A 12,938-nucleotide genomic window follows, 5' to 3' on the forward strand; every position below is an offset into this window, starting at 1 on the left:
CACTTTCTTGTAGTATAAAAGTAATCTTGTGCAAAATTTATTTAACGGTACTTCCTTCTTTTTTTTGAAGAGGAGAAAGAAAGACCAAAATTATTATAATATCGGCAAACTCGATTAAAGTTTTTTTATGTATATAAATAATTTGTTTATTATACTGGTTGTCAACCAGTGGCTCACGATCCCCAAGTTTTAACTCCAAAATCAGTATATAAAAATAACCTTTAAGGTATTATGTAAATAATAAATCAAATCGATATTATATATCTATAGATACACAAAAAATTGTACTTTTTTTTATTAAAAACTTCATCATTTAAGTTTTAAAAATAGTATCTCAATATTTTTTAAACACAATTTTATTCGGTCTTTATCAACGAACTTCTAAAAAATAAAACATTTATTCACTAGTGATTTTTGCTTTACAAAAAAATGAGATCAAATTGATATTGATGTTACATTAAAAACTTTAGAAGCATATACCCCCTTCAAAAATGAAAGATTTATAGTTTACGCTTCAAATAAGTTACTTTGGCATTTTGGTATTGGATTAGAAATCAATTTTGCAATTTTTGTAATTACTATAACAATTAAAGAAGTGGCAACTAAGTATTTATGAGAAAATTATTTGATGGGAGAAAAAAGTGTCATTGAAATTTATTATGATATAATAGTTGTCGAATAGTATACAAAAAAATCTTGATTTTATATGGGACAATAATTGGGTTTTGCTTATCAATATACTTTTTATCACAATTTTGATTTCTATCTCTTAATTATTATTTTCCCCGAAACAAAAAAAAATATGTAAATTTAAACGAGACCATTATGATTAAACTACACATCATTAGTTTATTATATATTTTATATATTAAGATAAACATTCTAACCTTTCTGATGGAGGAACAAGTGGATAACTTTGTAAGTACCAATTTTTTTACAAAGGTAATATTTTCCATCTCAGAAAAGAGTTGGATTCTTCGATATACAAATAAATTTCCTGCAAATATACAATTTAATATATTTTTAACATAATAAAAGTGCTGAAAGTCGGACCTATACAAATTTGACCAAAAACTCACACAAATTTATTAAATGGAAACTTTGTATAACGTCATCGAAACAATATATGCTAATTTGGAATGACAATTTGCTTCAACAGTTCATTAATGCTCCGTTACTGTCCTTCAAATCCTAATGCAAGTATTTTCCAAGGGTCTTTATCCAAATTAACATTAAAATTGATATTTTGACAAAAAAACAAAAAACATTTTCCTTAGTAATTGTTACCGAGTGTTTCATTAAATTTTATACTTCAACAAGATATAATTTATTGATTAAGTATAGAATTTCAACAAAATTAATACTAATGTGTCTGAGCTCACTTAATCATTAATATAGCGGCCCTTAGTGACAATGATAGCTTCTAGGCGGCGGCGGAAGAACTGGCACCCGCTACAGATGTATTCCTCTGTCATAGCATCCCTGTGCTGACTGACTGTGAGTTTGAGAAGCTTGTTGTTCAGATGACGGACCCTGCAGGTCTTTTTGGGTGCATGTATGTCGAAGGGGCTGGTATCAGAGCTTTAGGTGTCCAAAAGTGTCAAAAAAGAGTTCAAAAAAACTCAAAAGAGCCTTGCAACGGAGGAAATGGGTTTCTTTCATAGCTGTTGTTAACAGTTGCCCCTCCACCTTCACAAGTCTCTTTCCTTCCACTTTTCTGATAGCTTTCTGGACAGTCTGGTGTGAAACCACAAGATCTTAGGCATAGGCCCACATGGAATTGAGGAAATTGGCCTGGGCTATTTGCTTTAACTCCTCCGGATCCAGTTTGGCCTTTTTGAAAGAGCCTTTCTTTCTCTCCAACGTTTTAGTCTTACTGACGACATAAACAGTGGTCCTGAAAACGTCCAATTGCTTGGAGTGTGTCAATGGAAATTCGTATATCATGTTTAAGTGTCATTTTCTTGGCTTGTACATAAACTAGATAGCTCAGATTTGTTTTGTTTTGTAATTATTTGTTTATGCTTTAATATGTCGAAATATGAATTAATTTCAATCACTCAAACACCATTAATTATTGAATTAGTAATTGTTTAGAATTCAACAGACCACCCAGTATATACGATACTATTATCTTCATTGAAAAAATTTAATTTATTTTTCATAACTGTGAATTCATAATCGAAAATAGTGGTTGAAAAAAGTATATTATATTTTTTAGATTCTACAAAGAGAAAAAATTATTTCTAGATTAATAAGTTATTATGTACCAAAACTATATTTTTAATTAAGAATATAACTTTTTCCGCTTCTCTTTTGGTATCTTGGGGTAGACAAATTTTTGTATAAAAAATAAAATATACTGCGTAATTGATTCCTGATTTTTGTAATAACTCAGAAACTAATGAAGTACTATCCCGAAAAATTATAATTAATTAATAATTTACATTAGGGTGGAGTAAAAATGTAATACATACAAGATATTATAAGGATATTTCAGTATCGGCGATATATATTCATTCCCTAGGTAAGTAACGGAGAATTAAAATATTGGTATAAGCGAAAGTTTAAGACAAGACTGATTATGGACAAATTTTCTTATAAGGCCGATCTAAATTACTTCTGATTGTGATTAAATTAGTAAAAAAAACAGATTTTATAAAAAAACGTGAAAATGTCTCTTTACCTTTCTGTAGCAAATCCTTTCTTGGAAGATACATATTTTTTCTAATGTCATGAAATGGATTGAATGATTGTTCAGAAACAATACGACATCCCGATGGAGGAGTAAAATGGGAGCCATCAAGGAGAAAGACTGCAGGAAATTTGTCGCAGGGGGATGACATTCCTGTAAAAAATTAGATTGAATTTATATTTATTATTGATATATATGGTTAACTTTGTCGTCAACCGAGAATTGCATAGGTTCTTATTTTTCTATTTTTTCGGAGAAGAAAGAAAAATACAACTTACATTTTCCTAAGCTAAATATACTCAGCTACTATATGATAAAAAAAATAAGTTTGAAAATAATCAATAGGGTATTTATTCGAAGTTGAATATTATTCTTATTTATATTCTATATAACTAAGCATATTTGGCATATTCTATTTGTATTAAAAAATTTCATCACTAACACTTTTCATCAAATTGAGGAAAACATTTATTCAATTATTAAGTCAAATTACTTACATATTTCCATTATTCATTGGTATTTTTATGGTACATATGCCGATAAAAAGTTGGCAAACACTGAGATATAACAATTCTCTCTTCCTAATGCAGGAATGTGTAATGACGAGAGACCAAATTAATTTCTAATCTTGATTAGATTTTCAAGCTGATTTTTGTATCATAGTATAGCTACTGGAATGATCAAGTTTTTATGCTAGTGATATATATATTTCTGGCCTTGGCTATACTAAGTGTTGTCAGGTTCAATTTGACATTTCCTTTGGTAAGTTCGACATTTTTGTAGCATAATCGTACTCAGAATGTTTTGACATACGACCATCATTTGTGTTGTTTACAGTGACTTGAAAAATTAATTTGCCAATACAATAGAATTAAGTCGTGAACATTTTCGTGGGATCGTTGTCACAACTTTCGACGTGGATTATAACAACAAGAGTGCATTGATGAACTTAAATCTTTGTATGGCGATGAAGCACCATCCTATAGCACTGTGAAAATCTGGTTTAATGAATTCAATTGTGGCCGACGCTCGCTTAAAGATGAATTCCGTAAAGGTCGTCCAAAAACGGCCGTTCTGCCAGAGAACATTGATGCCATGCGTGAAGTGATAATGCAAGATTGTTATGTGACACACCATGAGATAGAACATCCTTGGGAATTTCTTCCACCAGCCTACATTCGATATTGCATGTAAACCTGGCCGTAAAATAAGTTTATTCTCGTTGGATCTCGCACAATTTGACAATCTCTCAAAAGAAGACTCGTTTCGACTGGTGCAGATAAATGTTGAAAAAATACGCTTCACGGTGCTTCAAAAGACTCTAATAAGATCGTCATAGATGACGAATCATTAATCTATGCGTAGGAGCCCGAAACAAAACAACAATCTACCTGGTGGATCTTCAAAGACGAGCCAAATCCAACGAAAGTTGTTCGTAGAATAAGCACTTCGAAGTAAATGGTGGCCAGTTTCTTTATCAATTCCGGTCATGTGGCGACTATTCCACTTGAGCATCGTAGGACTGTCAATTCTTAGTGGTAAATCACAATTTGTTTCCCAGAAGTCTTCGGAGAAATTCGAAAAACAAACAAGAGAAGACGAATTATTGTTCAACATGACAATACGAGCTCTCACATATCGGCTCAAACCAGCCCCTTTTTGACCGTCCAAAATGGCAAACTGATGGATTATCCACTGTACAGCCCTGACTTGGCACCCAATGACTTCTTTTTATTCTAACACATCAAGAAAAAAATGTTTGGTCAACGATTTTAGACGTGTCTCAATCGAAGAGCTTCTACAATTGGTTTGAGCGCATGCAAAAGTGTATAAATCATGCTGGAGAATAAGTTGAACAATAAAATCATTTTTGTGATAAATATTCGCATTTTCATTATTAGGCCAGAAATATATATCGCAGTCTACGTTACCCCTTCAGTTCATCTTCTTTGTAATAGTATTCTATTTGTTGTACAAGATAGATATATGTAGTATACAGAGTTGTATAAAATGCTATTTAAAAAGAGGATGCTTTTTGAAGTTGTTACCTCATTCAGGGAGAATACTCCTTGCTTTAATATATGTTTATATTTACGAAAGCTTTCACCATTATTTTATTTTTTTCCTCACTACGCTATCACAAAGACGATGGAGTCCAAAAGTAAAATAGTAGTGTCAAAGATTAAGAAAGAACTATTGGGAAAGGATATAATGCCTTAGACAAGACTCCTCGGTAGATTCGGATATTATTTATTTTTCTATGGAACCTGAGGATTAGGACATGTACTCGGAACCCGAAAAAACCCAGCATGATGACTTAGACTTGACCTAAACACTGAAAAGATGTACTCAAGTACAGCTCTAAATCTTGGATCTTTACTCTTTTCTTTAATTATATTTAGGACAGAGGACTACAGTCCAGTCTAGTCCCATCCAGTCTAATCAAGTCCCACTTGTAAGTCCTTAAAGAAGATAAAATCAGTCCTTCGTGACGTCAATGAGGGTGTTTTTCCTCTTTTCAATTATTATCTTATATAATAGAATCAATTATATAACTAAGTAGCAATAATATTTTTCGTATTATACTGTATTATAATGAAAAATATAATATTTTTTGCAAGATATGTGTAATAATCTTAATGCATATTTAATATATCTTATTTCACTTGATAAACCATCGATATTTTTATGGAAAATTCGAAGGACGGACAGTCTTAAGGACCAGTCCCAAGGACTGATGGTCTGAAGGACCGGTCCTAAGACTAGACTGGACAAGACGGAATAAATAAGGACCGACACAATACTAATTGCATTTAAAATGAGTAATTAATATTTATTTATAGAGTATAAGGAGGATCTATAATGAAGATGTAAAATAACTAATGAGAATTATGCGACTTCATTCATAAGTCCACATTTAAGTTTAGTATTTTTCCCTCCTTAACGAGACTACAGATATATCCGGACATTATTTCTTTTACAATATATACTTGGAGTATGAGGACTCGAACTGTGCCTAAACATTAAAAATGTAGACTCAAATACAGCTCTGAATATAAGAACATAATAATTAATGAAAATTACGGATATAGGTAGATACGGGTATAACATTAAAAATATATCTAATATAAGAAACCCAGATTAAGAGTTGTTAAAATATATTATAATATTGGGGTTTTTACTTTGATTGTACTATATAGATGTCCTTGTGGGACTAAGATTAAGTTAAGGATCGACTCCGAAGTCATTCTTGGAAATGTTTTTATTCGTTACAGAGTAGGATTTGTACTTGCTTTCTTTCCTACTCTCTCAGGGCAGTTCACATCTTATTTAGTATATGTCATGACAGCTAAACTGCTTTTCTATAGAAAATTCAGATGTACCCCTTTATTTTTCGGTTTCTTTTTTTATCATACCGATGGATTGTACTTTTTTCTACTCTTATAATAACTATAAGCTATAATAAGCTATGACTCCAAAACTTTTGAAAACACAACGTTCATATAGCAACTCCTTTCTTCGTTTCCTTTACTGTTGATCCCATCATTGACTCAGTATAAGACTCATATCTATATATTTTATGGACCAATTAGTAATCTACTAATGATATAAATTCGATAGTTCAACTTTCTCAAATAGTATAGAATTAAAGCTTAAGGAAAAATGAAAAATTCAATGCTGAAGGTTATCAGATTATGGTATTTATGAGCTCCTTAATATAATAATGTAGTAAGATGATTATTAAATTTCAGATTTTGTTTCTAAAATCTTCATCTAACATAATGGATAATGTGACTGATTAATTTAATTGCTTGCCGAAACTTGATATAGTTTGAAAGAAACTTACAATGACTTACTTCATTAATATTTCGAGAAAGTTAGAATTCGATTTAGAATCCAACTACATTGAAATCAGGATACTTATAATAAATTATCGGAACGACGGGATAGAATCCAATTAAACAAAGCGTATTTTCATTTTAAGAACGTTAATATTATATTAGTTTAACTTTTAACCTAATATTTAGATAGTCTATTCTAAATAATTTCTAATTATTTGATTAACCAAATAAGGAAATTTGTTTTTTAATATATTGACGATTATTTTTTATAATATAATTTTTTCGGAGCTGAAATATATAGTTAAAATTTTTGGTTGGTTTCGTTTGATAGTCATTATATAATAAAGATTTTTCTTATAATTTAATCTTTAATATTATTATTATATAAAACAATATATAAATTACTACTTTCAATATGTTAATTAAATTTTATTAGACCTGCATAGTTTTTAGTTATGAAAAAAAATTGAACTTCATTTTCCAGCCAAATAACTTGAATTCCTTTAGGAACGCAATTCAAATGTAACTTTTCCTTCTATCTAGATAGAAATGAAACATTATCATCGTCCAAAAATATCAGTTATTTAATCTAGTTTATAAACGGGTTTTCTTCCTTTGAAAACTTTTTGATATTCTTCTATTGTTCTACTTAATCATGGAAGTACTTTGAAGATTTAATTAAGGAACTACATCTTCCTTAAGCAATTGGTATTTGATAGGTTTATCCGAACATATATATTCTGTGCAAAAATCTTTGTCCTTGAAATGAAGGGAACAAAATAAATTTCTTTTTACTTTTTAATAATTTTCTATCCAAAAATATTAGAAAAAAATAATGGGGGGGGGAAGGGAGATATTTTTAGATGTATTTAAAAAAAAATTAGTAAAAAATAATTTTTAAATCATTTTCCAAAAGCAAATAAGTTGTTTCCAAGTTCAAAGTCAAATACAAATTCATTACAGTTGTTATTTCTCTTGAACTTTTAATGATGTTATTTCAAGTAAATTTAGTTTTTTAAGTACAATTCGATTCTATAATTGAGTTTAATTCTGCTTATTACAAAATTAAGAAAAATATCAATATAGAATTACTAAGAATCTTATTTCGAGGTATGATAGATTTCCATTTTTCTAAAAGCTCTTGATTACTAATAGAAAATCAATTAAAAGATGCTTCTTTATGCCCTTTATCATCTTTTCTAGCAATTTTTTTCAATTTTACAAATTGGAACTACACATATATATGGGATTTATATTTTTTTCGTGAAAAATACTGTTTTCAAATTTAGTATAAAGTGAATTAAGATGACTTATTCCACATATTCAAGCAATTATGATCGATTGAGTAGATGGCCCTCTCTTCTTAACCAATAATATATTCTTCATTTCAATGTAACCTCCTTACTTATAGTCAGGCGTATTACTATTGTTTAAAAATATTTAAATATTTTAAAAATCCACAATATTCCAATGTAAGACTTACTGCTTAAAATTCAAACACAAACATTTAATTACTTCATTATTTAATGTATTTATAAATGACTGCTAAAGATTTTATATAATATCTGTCCTTAGCTATTATTAATAAAAAGGTGAGCCTCTGAGGTTTCCTCGACATGCATTTAGTATTTCATGTATTAAGTTACATGTGGAAGGTCTTTTTTATAGAAATAAAAGATTTGCTCCAATTTAATTACTGGAAAGTAGAGAGGATGAGTACTTTGGACATTAGCACAAATAAAGAACATTTCTTCCGCTGCTTTATCAGATTATCACTATACAGTATTATTCCATTGCACTTGTACGTAAAAGAGCGCAGAAAATGGGTTAACAGTTACTTCCTTTATCATATGTGTTCACTTTTTATGTAGGGATGGCCATTGAGCGAGTGCGAGTAACACGCGGGAGGAAGACATAGGCTACTATTGATTAAAGTTATAGCTTTGGAGGAAAGTATGTCAAGTGATTCTGCTATAGAAATGAGAATTTTCTATATTTCAAGTAACACTAGAATAGTTAATATAAAAAGTAGTCGAAATTTTCAAATTCAGGTAAACTTGATTTACTTCGTGAAACTCATTGAAAAAACCTTTCATATTTCTATACCACAGGTCTATTTGGATGAAAATCTCATAAATATTTTCCCTTAAAGTCGCTAATATGATATAATATAGAATAAATAATCAAAAACTAATGGATAACACTATAGCCATAAAATTAAACACTAGTAAATTGATAATTTAAATTATTATAACATATCTTTGTAAATTAAGTTAAAAAAGTATGAGTAAAATGAATAAAAAAATGAAAAAACTATTAACTACTACAAAAAAATATTAATTAAAAAACTTTAATAGAAGTTAATTGTTATACATAGAAAATAAAATAAATTAATGACCACAAATCATAAGACATATAACTTATTAAATTTTACGAATGGATTCAACAAATGAGTAACGACAAATGTAAATTATATATATACAAAATATAATAAGACGTTTTTACAAAGAAATAAATATACTAATTATTAATAGAAATAAAATCTGTGTTCACCTTATCATACTTCAAATAAACTGGAAAGACTTATAATTATCTTAAATAAATTGCAAATCTACATGTTCGAATTCATGGAGCATATCCAAGTGTTAATCTGAAGAAGTGGATGTTATACAAACACCTTGCACACTATTTGAAGCTAAGAAACCCCCTTTGAGACCATTTGGGCAGTTGTTCTTTGTTATTCGTAAATCCAGATACAACTTAACTTACAAAATCAGGGCCTACATTTTTGATGATACAAGAATACAGAAACTCTTTAGATTTGTTTTCTAAGAGATAGGACCAAAGTCAGATAGAGAAAATTAAAGAAAGATACTTATAACATGATCATCCATTTCAAGAGAGCAGATTCGACACCTTCATTGCCAAAGAGATTCCAAGATTGCAACATTGAAGAAATCTATTCACAATGAGTACGAGATTTCAATATTTCAAATATAATGAGTATTTATTTTATTGGAATTTATGTATTTTTGAGCATTCATGACGACAGAAGTGAATATCACAGACCTTGAAAGGGAAAAGGCATCTGAACAATGAACGATCGTTCCATTTAAGAAGATGATATCCATCGAGTGAGGCACACAGAGGTGAGATCCCTTTCACAGAACAAAAAGATAGGATTGTTGCGTCTTGCTAGGATATCCAAATGGAAAAATATAAACTCCGAGAGAAAATGTAGAAATAAAGATCCAATTAAATGCAATCCAGGCGCAGGGGGACATTTTTACTAATATTCATTATTACACTAAGGTAAGCGGCAAACTATAGTCTTTTTTAGAGGGAGATGTTGTACAAGAGTTATTAATTATTAATGAAGAAAAAAAAAAGGAAAACAATAACTGTTTTCCTTTTTTAATAACAATAACCGTTTTCCTTTTTTAATAACAATAACCGTTTTTCTTTTTTAATCTTAAAAAAGTAATTTATTTGTCCAAACGTGCCATGCTTAATTATATTCTAGCCTATATGACAATGTGAAAAGAAGGTGCTCGCTATAGAAGGATCATCAAAATTTATTTAAGTTATTCTCTCTTTTCCTCCAACTTTATATACTATACTTTTTATAAGCTAGAAAAATATCTATTAAAATAGGTTTATGCAAATTAACAAATAAAAGTTGAAAAAAAAACTACCCTAATGTATGTTGCATGAGTGTCCTCTGTTATGAGAAGATTTGACATTTTTGGAGTTGTTAAAGATAAAAAATGTGGATAAATTGTAGCGAGAAAGTTTTGTAAATGGAGTAGTAGCTTACTTGTCCATATGTTATCACTCACTCAATCATTTAAAAAACGACCTATACGGAGTATTGCGGCATTGTTTATATTGAAAGAAAGACAAGAAAAAAAATAATTATATTTAATAAAATTTAACTTTTTTAACCTAAGCTACTGATTGGTAAGTATATGTGCCATTTGGGGGATATTTTTTATCATATATTCACTAATTAGTACACATATGTTCCGTTTCAACAAAAAAGTAAATTAATTCCCTTTGTTTTAGGTGTGATCTCAGTTATATAATAAATGACGCATATTAATGCCGAAAAGTTTTTTTTAAAAATTAAAATTTGCCAAAAAAAAAAATTGGTCCCTATAGGGTTAACGCAGGCTTGCACATCATACGTCGTACCCGGGTTAATTTTGGAGCTTATTTTGTGATAATTTTTTTTTAAGTTCTGTGTATTAGAATGATTTCAAACAATAGAAGAAAAGAAAAGAATGGTGTTTGGAGTCCTAGACCTAAAATATTATATCAGTGTCATAAATTCATTCGACCAAAAAGGTAGTATATTATATTGTAAATGTCTCGTTTAGTCCACGTTTCGTAAAATGTAGCAAAGATTTTCATTTCAAGACTTCTTGAGCATTATTTTCAAAAAAAATTACTTTCCTCCATATTTTTGACTTACAAAAGAATAAAATATTATTAAACATTCGTTAGTAAATATCTTCTTTTTTTCTTTTTTTTTTTTATGTAGTTGACCTTGGGTTCAACGTTAACTCAAATATTAAATGAATTTTATTTCATAATACTCAATTGACAAAACTTAAAATTACACTATTTAATGATAAGAAAATTAAAATTGGATATCTAGTAGATATAATTTGTGATTATTATAGTTAAAATATTATAATTTCTTTTTTAATAAAAGTTTCTATAAAATATTAATTATTTTTAACGAACTTTTGCTACTAAAAATATATTACTGAATTTTGTATGAAATTAAGTGTAAATATGGAAAAACACCTGATATTACATTTGTAGAAACGCGAATACCATATATATTGAAAAAAAGGAAATTAACAAAGCAAAAGAACGATTAAACAGGGGAAACATTAATCTAAATAACTAAACCTTGATTAAAAATTTCAAATAGTTCCCATAATATAAGTTTTTGCATTTGATGTTTTTTTCATTATTAAAATCTATATTAAACAAATTTAAAGCAGTTTCATAAACTTTGGGTTGCAGAAAATCCCAGTTCACTAACAAAGAGTTACGCACAACTACGAATTGATTTGTCCAGGGGTGTTGCTAGCCCCTTGGGGGGCATTAGCGCAACCCCCAAAATGTGTATCATATATTTAGGTTGTGTACAATTTGCAACTTTTATAAAAAATTGTACAAGTTGCAATTTTTGCGTCCTAAAAGGCATTATTTAATTACAACATTTATTATTCAAATTATCAACCATATTTATTCATACTTTCATTTCATTTTGATCTATTTAAATTACCTGGTTACTATGTATTTATGAGTAATTAAATAATTATTAAAATACTCAAAAATTACACAATTAAAATATCGATCATCTATGGAATATTCAATCATTGCATGGTCCTTATCTTAAGTACTGTAAATCTTTCATTTGGAATTAGTTATCTCAATTTTTGGTTGCAACTTGTACAAGTTGCTCATATAAATTCTAAGTTGTACAAAATCGCTATTTGTACACAAAATAAATAATAAACCAATATATAGAAGTAATTGTATTACGGTGTTAATATTTTTTGATATTAATAGGAGTTCTGCACATTGTAGATATTTTGAATAAAATGGCAAAATGTGTATGAAAAAAATTCACATGCAAAGCGTAATCAAAACAAATTTGAAATATGTATCTAATAAAAAATTAATAACAGAAAAAAATGTCGTTCAAAAGTTTATTTTGATTTTTCTTATATATAAAAAAAAATACGTCTCACGCTTTAAACAAAAAAATAGGTGCCAAGTGATATTATTTTGAAATCTTATTTTTTTTAAATCTCTGACTTCGGAGATTTAGAAAGTCTTCTGATATTTGATATTGTAATGTATTAGTGTTTTCTTCCCCCTCGTTCTCTTTTTCTTATTTTCTTGTATATATTAAAGTAGAGTGTTTTACCTCGTTTTAAGTATGAATAGTCGTGTATTTTATGTATTAGAGTAGGTTTTTGTATTATAAAGAATACAGATGTTCTTATAAAATAACCGTTGTATTATTCCTCCACGCCTTTCCTTCTCCTCCTTTCTCTCGGTCCTCCTGGATTCCTTGGATATCTCCTCTTTATAAATAATTGGAACCTCCTCACCTTCGTCAAGACACAACATTGTCGACAAGGATGGGATCAGGATCACGTGACCTCCCTGCTGTGGGATCGTCCGCGAAGCCAGCCCCGCTGGAGTTGGGTAGCCTTTTTTCGTCGACAGGGAGAACCCTCGTTCGTCTACGGAAGGTGGAGCAATACGGGCCGTGCCTTAGTTTGGGCCTCGTGGAGGAAGGAAGAGAACCATGGTCACTTACAAGAAGTGAAGTGTGTGTCCGTGTCAGGGACCACATCATTAAAAGTGGATTT

General features: G+C 29.4%; 1 protein-coding gene across 3 annotated transcripts in view; it reads right to left on the bottom strand.

Moving 5' to 3' along the window:
• The window catches only part of LOC121120499 (uncharacterized), a 49,964-nt gene that overhangs the window by 20,222 nt on the left and 16,804 nt on the right, over positions 1-12,938 (bottom strand). For 2 of the 3 annotated variants that reach the window (XR_011780944.1, XM_040715387.2), the window contains exons 3-4: positions 2,687-2,848; positions 888-997 (exon numbers count right to left, since the gene is read on the bottom strand). Coding sequence is in view for 1 of the 3 variants with exons in the window: in XM_040715387.2 (XP_040571321.1) it covers positions 888-997; positions 2,687-2,848 (272 nt within the window). In the remaining 2 variants the exon portion in view is untranslated. The remainder of the gene's footprint in view (positions 1-887; positions 998-2,686; positions 2,849-12,938) is intronic. The other variant, XR_011780945.1, reaches the window with a different exon arrangement.

Source organism: Lepeophtheirus salmonis, chromosome 6, assembly GCF_016086655.4.
Source record: "Lepeophtheirus salmonis chromosome 6, UVic_Lsal_1.4, whole genome shotgun sequence".
Lineage (NCBI taxonomy): Eukaryota > Metazoa > Arthropoda > Copepoda > Siphonostomatoida > Caligidae > Lepeophtheirus > Lepeophtheirus salmonis.